Source organism: Asterias amurensis, chromosome 15, assembly GCF_032118995.1.
Source record: "Asterias amurensis chromosome 15, ASM3211899v1".
In the NCBI taxonomy this organism is placed as follows: Eukaryota; Metazoa; Echinodermata; class Asteroidea; order Forcipulatida; family Asteriidae; genus Asterias; species Asterias amurensis.
The window spans coordinates 2,494,444-2,506,699 of NC_092662.1; the positions used below are offsets into that span (position 1 = coordinate 2,494,444).

The 12,256-nt window shown below is 42.0% G+C and overlaps 1 protein-coding gene across 3 annotated transcripts in view; it reads left to right on the forward strand.

Annotated features, from left to right (window-relative positions):
• The window catches only part of LOC139948475 (SUN domain-containing ossification factor-like), a 31,347-nt gene that overhangs the window by 12,034 nt on the left and 7,057 nt on the right, over positions 1–12,256 (forward strand). For 2 of the 3 annotated variants that reach the window (XM_071946627.1, XM_071946628.1), the window contains exons 4-15: positions 3,349–3,471; positions 4,184–5,025; positions 5,476–5,665; positions 6,369–6,476; positions 6,933–7,097; positions 7,558–7,631; positions 8,062–8,199; positions 8,884–8,944; positions 9,265–10,494; positions 10,998–11,085; positions 11,497–11,601; positions 11,930–12,170. In XM_071946627.1, coding sequence (XP_071802728.1) covers positions 3,349–3,471; positions 4,184–5,025; positions 5,476–5,665; positions 6,369–6,476; positions 6,933–7,097; positions 7,558–7,631; positions 8,062–8,199; positions 8,884–8,944; positions 9,265–10,494; positions 10,998–11,085; positions 11,497–11,601; positions 11,930–12,170 — 3,365 coding nt within the window. Of the gene's footprint in view, positions 1–1,525; positions 2,813–3,348; positions 3,472–4,183; positions 5,026–5,475; positions 5,666–6,368; positions 6,477–6,932; positions 7,098–7,557; positions 7,632–8,061; positions 8,200–8,883; positions 8,945–9,264; positions 10,495–10,997; positions 11,086–11,496; positions 11,602–11,929; positions 12,171–12,256 lie in introns of those variants that run through there. The other variant, XM_071946629.1, reaches the window with a different exon arrangement.

Below are 12,256 nucleotides of genomic sequence, written 5' to 3' on the forward strand. Positions count from 1 at the left end.
ATTGATTGTAATATGATATTCTAGCCACGTAGACTGCAGTAATGTTTACAAATTACAGTGGACAAGGTTTTTTAAGCCAGCGAAGCTTTCTGAATGTCAGTTTATGAATACTGAAAGGAGATTATGACTGCTTTGTCTTTCGGGTATATTTCTGGGTGTTGGTTGGCACAAGAATATTTTCCTCAAATAGAATAATTATCAAGGATAAACTTGCACAAGGAGAATTGTTGTGACCTTCTCTGTTCTGTTCAAAATGTCTTTGATCGCCTTTTGGTTGGGTTGGTGCAGTCACTGGCAGTGGTATCTTTCCTTCCACCTCTAGGACCCTGGTTCGAATCACGCCGGGGGGGGGGGGGGGGGGGGCACTACGTGGGTGGGGTTTTCAGTCCCTACCTGACTGCTATGGTTTCCCTGGAATAATTTCCCTGCAGTTTTCCTCCCACATCTAACACTGAAACTTCCTCGTTCTCTCTATTGGGTTCTTGGCTAGTGATTATTGAGTTCGCTTCTCTGAGAGCCCTTGGCTTCACAAAAAGAATCAATGACATTATCAACACGCGCTCTTTTGGATAATTAAGACCAACAGCGACTTCAAAGGTCAAAACTTTTCAGAGGGAAATATTTCACAGGAAAAAGTTGCATGTACTTTCTCATAATCAGTAAGGTTCTAGACTGAAATGTAACTTGCTTTTTATATCCCTACCAATTCTGTATAAATTCATTACAGACAGATGGTGTATTAACGGTGGGAGAAGAGTTATTCTATGAAGACCAAAACAGAAGAATTATCTAAATGCAAACTGTAACAGCCGGTTTGGGAATTTAACTGCAATATGTTGACAGTGAAACGTGTGTCTAATACTAAAAAGAACAAATATTGTCGTAAGCTTTTTAATGTTTCAAACTAATCAGTTCCTGAGTAAGCATGGAGCTGAAAATTCATCTATTTCACATTTGAAACCTAGAAGAACAAAAACACATCTCATGCTGACTGATTGACTCAACGAACAACAATAATTGAGCACAAATACTGTTGTACGCTTTTTACTGTTTCAAACTCAGTTGCAATCCTTTGTGAGTAAAGATTGAGCCGGAAAATTAATTATCTATTTCACATTTGCAATCTAGTAGAACTTTAAAACAAAGAGTACACTCTTGCGCTGAACTCTTCTTAACTGATCGAGCAACAATGATTGTGCACATTTTGTAGGGGAAAAAAACTAACAAAATTAGAATTGATAAACTTGAATGTGACCCAAATTGAACTGATTAGCTTTCCTATAATTTGTGCACATTCTGGCATTTTTTTCTTGGTCTATCGCTCTACTCTAAATTGACCGGCGTGGAGTTTGAACTGTTCACCCTTCGGACTTTGACAAGTGCCAACGAGGCTTGAAAGTGTGCCAAGCCTACCGTCATTGGTGGAGTCACTCTTAAAATGAGTCTGAAGCCATAGAATTCAATCTGATAGCTTTGTGTTTGACAAACCCATGTGTAGGTGGATGTATGCACAGAAGACAGTATGGCATTATAGGGTGATGGTCTTTTACATCTATGTAAACAATAGTGGTGTTCCTGCATGCTGCACCCCTTTTGTGCATGCTCAGTATTAGAGGAGTAATGCTACTGGGAGGTGTGGAGTTTAAAAAACACTAAAGCTGTGCTGGAAATAGGGCGACCTTGCAAAGTGAAATGTGACTGTTCTTTGAAAATAGCAAAAATACACTGGATGAGTTTTTGTATGACTGAATACACTCAAAGTATTGGATGGGACTAGCCATACCTACTCTACTGTGTGTGAGTTTCTCTTTTGCCTCTTAAAACCTTCGCGCATGGTTGGATTTTATTTTACTCTGTGTTTGATCCAGGGGCCGGCAAAAACTATCAAGTATTTGAAGCAGCTTTCCCTGTGTGTCTGGGACAGTTTTCAGCTCAGAATTTTCACGTGTACCTATATGAAGTCAACTGCAGTTGCATGAAGAGCAATTTACCGCATTGTTATGTGTGTGCTTCAATTGATGCAAGAAGCTGCACATAGGATCTGTCTGTTTTACTGCCATGCTGAAATCGTACCGTCAACAATCCACACCCGATGTGTTTGTGTCTAATGATGTTTGTCTAACTTACTGAAGGAGTATGTGTGCAAGTTACATGTGAGTATTCAACAATCAGTGATCATTGTGTAGAAACCTGCATATCTGGCCTCGACGACACATCATAACTAAGCTAATTACCAGATGACTGTATTGTATTACGGCAGACTGATTGAAAACAGATAGCGTTTACATGTGACCCGTCATCATCATTGGATTCCAGTTCAATAACGTGTTGTACGTAAAGTTTCAGCGACGTGTTCCAGACGGTAAACTTTGTAAACAATTTAGGTTTTGAAGAAAGAAAAATTGGACTTGAACCATTGGATTAACTTATATATACCAACTGAGGCAACTTTTCAAAATATTTTTTTCAAGAAGTACCATCTCTGCAACTGCAACTTGGAAAAAATTACGAATGAACAAAACAAACTTTCTTTTGGATAACTTCTCAGGAAATAACATCCCTGCAACTGCTTTAGACTTGGAGAAAACTACAAATGAAAAAAACAAACCCTCTTATTATGAAGTGTTAATGAAATGGTGAAGACAAACTCGTTTGATGATTGGTTGAGATATCTGAGAGATGGTCATGATGATTTTGAGTCTAAGTTTCTGGAGGGGAATCCCCGAGCATCCTGAGACATCATGCATCTACTGTTAGTTTTATTTCTACTGATGGCAGTGTACATCAGACCTGTCTCCTGGAAAGAGTTCAAGTAATTATATATCGATTAAAATACATTCCCCTTCTCTCCTCCCCCTTTCCCCCATCCCCTTTCCCCACTCCTTAAATGCGTATATAGTGCCTTTAACAAGATCTTTAGAAGTGCTTCACGGTTTACCTATAACATACATGTATGTATGATATTATAAGCTGGACAGAAATAGAAAAGAGGAATAGAAGTTTTTTTAATGTCTGAATGGAAGTAGAATCTCTTGTATGTTGTGAAAAGGGAGTTTGTTTTTGGCCAGCTACGAAAAAAGTCTTGTCGCCCAGAATCAAGATTTTATGTTGACATATAACAATAAGTATCAGATGAAGACCGAAGCCGCTGCTTACCTGGGACGTGTAATGACAGTAGGTCAATCAGGTACACGTAGGAGGAAGGAGCTACGCCATGCTAGCATTTGAAAAGATCGAGTAGTCATTTGAATCAAATTTTTCCCTTCCCTTTCCCTTTCCCTTCTTTGAGAATCTCTTTGAATACCTTATTTACAGTTTGGTATTCTTTTTTTCTTTTCTTTTTTCCAGCTTGCCAAATGAACCCATTGCCGGTGGAGGCACTTTTCAAGGAACTGTCGGCCAAGTCATCGAGCTACCCTACATCAAGAAGTCAACTGAAGAGGAGCTTAGTTCCGATGAAGAACAGTTGGTGTACGTTTAATTCTCCTGTTAAAGCCATTATACACTTTCGGAATAGAAAAAAAACAAATAGTTCACAGATTTACAAATAACTTACAGGGTTTACAGAAGGTAATGGTGAAAGACTTCTCTTGAAATATTATTTCATGAAATGCTTTACTTTTTGAGAAAATATTAAAACAATATCAATTCTCGATATCAAGAATTACGGATTTATTTTAAACACATGTCATGACACGGCGAAACATGCGGAAACAAGGGAGGTTTTTTTTTCTCCCGACTCCGATGACCGGTTGAGCCTAAATTTTCACAGGTTTGATATTTTAGTGTGGGCCTTCGGACAAATACTGTTTACCGAAAGTGTCCGATGGCTTTATTATCCTACCAGTGTAAAATTAAGCCTTGGACAGAATTTAACCTTGTAGTGAAATTCCCATTAAACCCACAACTTGCTAGCAGGGCCCAGTTTCATACAGCGTAAAAAACAGAAAATATTGCTTAGCAAATTTCTTTTCTTCGTGAAAAATAGCTGGGCACCAGTTGCAACAATGGAAACTCTATGGAATTTTGGCTGGGAACCATTATTTTTTTTTGTGCTAACAGGCTTAATTTCTATTCATTCTTTCTTGCTCTGAAAGCAAATGACTTGAAACAAAATTGTGGGATATTTACGAAATGATATAATGAATTAATAACAGAAGTTGTATTAATATTTTACTCACAGAGGTCTTGTTCCTGGCACTGATAGTGATATTATACAAGAAGACAACGTCCCTGAGGCAGCAGAAGGAGTAAGTTCTCCAGAAAGCATTCAAGATCTTGGGAAAGATTCGGACGGCACAGCTGCAATAGATTCAGGCCTACTTTCCCCTAATGAGGAGGAAGTGCCTGGTCTGGAAGGAGAGCCTGACACAAGGACAGAGCAAATTAATCGAGAAGCCTCTTCCGAGAAACTCAACAACCTTGCCGCCTCGCAGTCGACAGACTCCATCGAAGAGGCTGAAGAAGAATCCTCATCCCAGCCACCCAAGTCGGAAGATGATGCTTCCTTAGAGGTGAAAGAAGATCCAGCGGAAGCTGTTATACAGGGAGATGCAACTGGTGTCGACACTGAGACTGATCCTAGCTCCAAGCTAGTTGAAGGTGCTTCTCAAGGAGAGGACTCAAATAAGGAAGCGATTGCTACGGATTCTGAAGCTGTTGAGGAGGATCTTCAAGATGTTGTGAAGGAGGAGCAGCATAAAGGGGTTTCCTTAGAAATATTTAAAGACACAGACAGTGAAATTGAAGTCACTCCTGATAGTCAGCTTGATGAGGTTAAGGAGAATCTTGGGGAGGAGAGGACGGTAGACGGGGAGGAGAAAGTAGAAGACAAAGATGCTGTCCTAGAAAGAGACATAGGAGAGCAAGGCAAGGACCAAGCCCCAGGACTTGTTAAAGAGGAAGATGCAGTCAAGGAGGATGGGAAGACGCCGACCCCATCTAAAAAAGAAGAGGTTGAGGATATGCCGTCATTTGATGAGTGGAAACAGAAGATGTTGGAAGAAGAGAAAGAGAGACAGCAAGGTAAGAATCTTCAGGATTGAGTTAAACGTACAGTGTCCGGCCGTTCAATGAAAAACATTCAACTTCACTAGCTTCCCAGACTGTCAAAGAAATACATTTTTTAATAAACTATATTGTTACATTGAGAGCTTTGGATGACAAGGGACCGTGTAAAGGAACTTCTCTGGCCTTATACTCCCAAGTCACAATCTTCGATCTACGTGTACAAACAAAGCTAGTATGACAGGTTACTTACTGTCCCTAAGAAAGTAACACATGCTATGGCCATTGGCCTTTTCTGGACCTTTTACAAAGCATGCTCAAACTTCCCCTCCGGCTGCTGCTTCCCAGGTTATCAGGATAGCTGAGTTGGTAGAGCTCCGGTATGTTAATCCCGCTCCAGTCAATTTTTCTTTGTTTTAACCCTCAACATTTAATTAAGACTTTTGATTTATTTTACTATTCCCTAAGGTCAAGCAGGTCAAGGTGCCGTAGTCCCACCCCCTCGTCCCTTCAGCCTGACAGAGAACAGTAAGAACCACGCCTCCTCAGATTGTGGAGCTAAGATTCTCAACGTCAATAAAGGGGCTCAGAATGCTCCTGCTATATTACAGTCCAATAGGGATGTCTACACCTTGAATCCATGCACAGCTAATATTTGGTGAGTAATTGTGTTACATCCACATGTTACAGGGAGGGTCATCATTTGGTCTTTGTCATCGTAATGCTGATTTGTGGTGTGACCTGGCCTAGGTAACTGAACCAAAGCTGTGGTGTTTTCAGCAGCAGAGTGTGGGTTTGAAAACCCTGCCATGACATTTGTGCCCTTGAGCAAGGCACTTAACCATAAATGCTTTTTTAAAAAGTTGGGAAAGCAGTGTATCTGCTCCACCAGCCAGGCTCCTAACGGATGACACACATGCCAACATCCTTACGAACTGTGAAGGGGATAACCCTGTTTCGGCCCCCAGGAGTAGGTGGCAACATGGCTATGGTTACAGTTGATTTGGGTTGAAAGCCCAAATTAGTAAAGTGTAGCCCTAACCTTGAAGTGGTCATCCTTTGCCTTAAGGCCGAGTTAAAGTCGGTCGTGCGATGGTCGGGCGTCGGAAATCTTGACGCGCGATCATAAAAAGACACGTTTTTTAGGCCTCAGTCTTAGGATTGCGCGCAAGATTTCCGTCGCGCGACCATGGTGCGACCGACCATAAAGCGGCCTTTATAATCTCTCATTAAAAACAGAAACAAAGAACACAAAGAAAGGGTTATTTCAAAGAACAACGTTTTTTTTGACGTCATGCTTTTCTCAAACACAAATAACTTTGAAATTAAGGATGACATGTATTTGCTTCATTCATGGACAGGTTTTCTGTGGAGTTGTGTGAGCCTATACAAGTAAAGCACCTTGAAATAGCAAACTATGAACTTTTCTCGTCCGTACCCAAAAGCTTTCGGGTGTCCATTAGTGACAGGTAAGTACACAGAATGGGTTTATGGTTGTAGAAATAGGGTGCATTTCAGTAAACATTTGGTTGTATAGGATTGGTGTGTCAGGGCTGAGCGGATAAGAGCACCGGACACAAACTCTGGTGTTTCTGTTCAGCAGAGTATTGTTTTGAGTTTGTGTGCCTTCTTTTGTAGCGCTAACGTGAGGTTCATGGCGCTTCAGCATTCAGTATTCTTTTTTCTGCAAGGTATGTGGAGCGCTGTTTTTTAAGTATGAGACGTTTCCCCTTTACATAACACCATGTAATGATTCTCAAGATGTTGTGGCGCAATATGCAGCTAATCAAACAAAGAATACCGGGGCGTTTCTCATGTTTTGCTGTCCTCTTATAATAATGCTCCTGTTATCGATCGATCCCATCGATCTTGTTATATTGAGGGTCGACTGTAACTATTCCTCTTCTTTTTATCTTTATCTTAAGATTCCCAACCCGTGAGTGGCGACAAATCGGCACATTCCACGCTCGTGAAGAGCGATCACTGCAGAGCTTTCCCGTCCACGAGGAGCAGATGTTCGCCAAGTACATGAAGATTGAGATGTTGACGTTCTTTGGCAGCGAGCATTATTGCCCACTTAGTATTCTCAGGTACGGTAACTCAAACCTATGCTGCTCTTTTATTTCGGACTGGCCTATGGCACCTGTTTTATGATGCCGTGAACAGCTTTGGAGAACCCTCAGTTTGTTGCAGTCGTGTGGCTGAGGTATATATATTCACTGGGCCAGTCCATTGTGTTGGGCTCACCTACCCAAATGATCCCCAAAAATATAGTCTATCTCAAAACCAACCTGTTCACTACCGACCCAGTCAAAAATGTGAGAAGATGTTTTTTTATTATTTACTTCAAGGGTTGTGCCCCAGAATTTGAGAAGCATTACTTTCAAATAACATTTTTATCAGATTGTGTATTCCTATATGGGATTATTCATCCTGAGTGAACATACATGCACATGTATTCACTCCTGATTTACAACGATATCTAAAAAGTGCAACCGTTTCGAAATGAAATTTTCACTTGTTAGTTTGCTGTCTCGATTTTGTTTACAGAGTGTTTGGCACAAGTATGGTTGAAGAGATTGATGACGAGAATATACCAGAACATGGACTTAATGGGGAGACAGGTCAGTGTCTTCAAGATTTTACTCCACACCCCCAACCCTCGAACACACTCTTTTCTGAGTGATCAAATGCACGGCTTAAAACTCACACTAGGACTGCAGAACTTGGTGGTTATTCTGATCCAGTAAAGTTTGTGAGATGCAATACAAACCCCTGTGGTCTTGTTGATTTTCCAACCAAACTTGGGCCATTATTAAGCACAAAAAGTAGCTAACACAAAACTGCGAAGAATTGCGAAGGATGCGGCTACAACAGGTTCGAGAAGCAGGCATGCAAGGGCGCCTTTGGCTGCCAGCCACAGATGTGCGCATGCTCAGAACTGCGTAATCAATGGAATTTGATCTTGTAAGTCTGCTACCACCCAGCATGGCAAAGTTCCCCATTGGTGTGCTTGTGTTTCAGCAGTTTTACCTTTTTTCTAACCCTTGGCAGAAGTGTTACCAGCCCACCCGGCGCAGGTACATGAAGATGACAACAGTAGTTTACTGCAGAGTGCCAAGGGGCTGGTACGGAACATCATGAACGTTATCACTGGGAATGGCAACAATAAAGCTGCACCACACTGTGAGAGTAAGTAACTGTTTCTATGCCAAGGGAAGTTTTTCTTCTTATCATGTCCACACATGCTATATTCTGTGTTTCAGCCAGAACTGAGCACAGTCACTGGCACTAGCCAGGGCCCAATTTCATGGCTCTGCTTACCGCCGAATTCTGTGCTTACGATCACGATTCCCCGCTTGACATGCTAGCGCCGAATTTCTGCGCTAGCCTTGTAAGCGTAGAATGCCTAGTAACGTGGAGTACGCATGCGCACAAGCCAAAATTCGCTGCTAACCTGTGAAACACGCTTGCCGTAAGCACAAAATTCCCTGCTTCCGTAAGCGCCGATTCTGTGCTTACAGTAAGCAGAGCCATGAAATTGGGCCCAGGTCCCTAGCCTCGCTTCTTTGCTCCAGCAGGGAACTTCTGAGTCTAAGGTGGTTCATGGTTTGTGATTTTGAACCGCATATGCAGGTCCCAACCCGGCCGTTCTTGAGCGTTACTTTGCATTGACCGGTATAAGAACCGAGTCAGTTTCAGGCATTTCCTTACAGCCCAGGCTTTTTTACTTTGGCTAGTGTGCAAAAAGTGATGGCGCCCTCTGTTGTCCAGTGACATGGAGACATTCAACCTTTTGTGTTTCTTTAATTAAGCAGGACTCTTTGGTGTGTTGAGTTAACAATGGGCTTTGTTTGTGTCTTGTTTCTGTAATAGATGAGAACTCATCGTGTGGAGTTGGTGATAAGATGCTGCCATGTTTGCCCGGAGAAGAACCGTATGTACTTTCAAGGACTCTTCAGAATGATCAATATTTGACTATTTCAATATTTTTTCCAAATTGTTTTGACCGACCCACCGACCCCAAACTTTGACTTTTAAATATTGACTGATAATTAAATATACCCTCCCTATGCTCTGAAGAACAAAGTAATGCAGCAAATGAAGCAGATTAAGAAAACGAATGTTCTCCCGGCTCAGGAGTTGCAATGGCTTTTCCTTGCTTGCAGCAGGCGACTTTTTAAAAACTAAGGTCTGCCTGTCTTTGTAAACATGTATAGTAATATTTTGTTGTCTTGTCTTATTTTTTTCCTCCAGTGACAAAGAAAATGCAACTTTATCAATGATGGATAAATCTCAAGGAAGTAGCCAGTGTCTGTTCAGAAGCATGTTCGATTTTAGTGTAGACAATAAATGGTTCCAGAAGGAGTGCAGCGGCTCACGGTGGTGCTTCAGCCCAAACTACGGCCAGCATTTCCAAGATTGTTGTATAAAAGACATCTACACTTCTTCACATAGCATTAATTCATTTTTATATTGCAAAGACGCCATGCATCTACCGCTGTACCGCAGCGTGCGGACGCAGAAGCCTCTGGTCGTCAGTAAAAACTTGTTGCTGGAGTCCCACGAGGAGACGCTTCATGTCAGGGACTCGAAGACAAAATACCAAAGACACATCGACGTCGAGGTGGAGGTGACTTCTGTGAAGTCGGAAAAGGACCACCTCAGACGCGCCGATCAGGATGATAAGGATCCCGCTAAAGAGGGGGTAAAACCTAGTGGTGCTTCAACTGCAATCCCCTCCAAACCTATTAAGAGACACACAGAGTCGCAACTGAAACCCAGCAGCTCCCCGCCGGCAGTCAAAGCAGTTTCTGCTACCCCAACACCAGCTCTGACAACCACCTGCGGAATGCTACCTTCAGATCATCCTAAGATCCAGACCATCCCTCCCACGCCTATCCAGCCTACAATTGCTCAAAGGGGCAATGAGGTCCAAGGAGAGAGTGGTGCCATCATCGTAGAACCTGATCCTGGGAAAGGGACGGAAGCCGGGAGGCAACAAGAGGTCGAGGAGAAGCCCTCTCAGGAAGAGGTTAAATTGCCAGTGCTTGACCTCGACGAAGACCAGGAACTAGAGGATACTCTTGTTAAAACTCTAGATGAAATACCGACTCCCATGGAGCCTAAAGCACCTAGCGACACCGCAGCTCTGAACGACATCCGAGCAGATCCTCTGAACCTACCAGATGAGAGCAGGAAAGCCGACAGCACGGGGAAGGACCCCAGCACCAAGACCGCAACTCCAGATGAAGCAGCAAAAACTATGAAAGCAGAACCCGTCCTGAAGAGTCCTGAGACTGTTAAACCGGACTCTTCAGGAAAGGGGTCCAAGCTTCCGTTGGAGTCCGGGGGTACCGGAGCAGGGATCGGGTCCATGGGTGCGACACAGAAGGAGTCCGTCTTCATGAGGTTGAATAATCGCATCAAGTCGTTGGAGTTTAATATGTCTTTGAGCAGTCGATACTTGGAGGAACTCAGTCAGCGGTGAGTGGATGTTTTGGTTTGGTTAATGACCTGACATTCTGTTCCTAGCAAAGTTTGTCTCCAAGGCTTTAAAAATTATATTGCTTAACCTTTGAATACGAATCTGCTAGGGTCGAAATGTCAGGCCATTAACGATATTGGTTGGTAAGCAGTTATTTTCTATTTTCTCGTTTCGGTTTTTTGAGAGCTAATTCTCTAGAAGTCTTGAATTCACGACGCTCCGGTTGGTAATCAAGAATACTTCTAGTCAGAAAAATAAACATTTCATTCTTAATTATGCGTTATGTGTCACTGTGTCAAAATCAAATCAAAGTTGTTTTTTTAGCATCTTGAACATATAATTGAGTTTTCATAGCTTGTTCTCATGGTTTGGTGTAAAACAAAGAAATATTGACCAGAGCAGGGCTTGAGCTAACGACCTCCAGATAAAAGTGCCAGCTAATTTTTATGATAAATTTACTATGTCAATAATACTAACAATCAAACTCTTATTTGTTTGTCAGATATCGGAAACAGATGGATGAGATGCAGAAAGCGTTTAATAAGACAGTACAGACACTGACAGACAATGCCCAGAAAGCTGAAGAAAAGGTAGGATATTTCTACAATCCCGGCCGAAATGCTTGGGCAACTCAACAATAAACTCTTTTTCAGGGAATAAAGTATGGTTTAAAATTTTTGATAAGAAACATTCAGTTACATGGGACATATATCTTTGTTTTTTTTGGAACTGTAAGATTGTATATGTCCACGCAGGAAAAATAATTCAAAGCTGGAAAAAGTGTCTTACGGTAACGTTTCTCCAACTCAAATTTTGGGAGATAAATCAGATTTTTTAAAATCCAAAATACATGACTTCAAGTCAAAATGATTTTCAAAACACATTTTACTACCGACGGCTGCTTCTCACCAAAATATTGGATTGCCATTAATTTTAAGAGTAATTACCAGTTGTTCGCCTTCCCTTGAAAACTTTCAAACACTTCGTTCTCTTTCCATCAGGACCTGAAGCAGCAGGAATATATCACCCGTCTTGAAGGTCAGATGTCAGAGGTCATGTCCAGTATGGAGACGACCACTCACAGATTAGACTCCCTTCATAGAGAGGTCAGTAGAACCGACAATTTTGGTGTGTCTTGGTGGAGCAGAAAAAAACACTGGACTCAAGCTCTAGTGTTTCTGATCAGCAGAGTTCAGTTTTAAATCCCGGTCATAAGACTTATGTCCCATTATTGCTGCGTCCTTCGAATGGGACGCAAAGCGATTTGAAATTCCAGGACTAAGTTTGCCCCAACCGTCAATGCAAGGTCTATCAGGTCTCTACAGTCTGCTGTGGAATTTTACAGCACAGGCCAGCTCGGCAGGAGAGTAAACCAAAAGTAATTAAATCGGTATTTTTTAATTTGTTTATATATTTTTTTATTTCAAATTTCAGGTTATCGAGCGCCACCTCTTCCTCATGTTTCTTGAGATCTTGCTGATGTGTTTTCTCTTCCTGATCTGCATACGACGAATACGCAAAGAGAGACGCAAGCTGGAGGTGACCATTCCGTCACTCATCAAGGCAAACGATAGCGGAGGGAGGAGACAGTCGCTCCCAACGGCTAAATCAAAAGACCTACGCAACAATAATGTCCTGCCTGGAGGGCGCCCTCGCAGGCGGACAGTGTCAGGTGGTAAGTCATTGTTTTTTCAGCTTGCTGATACAGTCACTTGGTGCTTATATTTTGTGGAAAGCGATTCAAGTTAAAAGTTTAAGCTG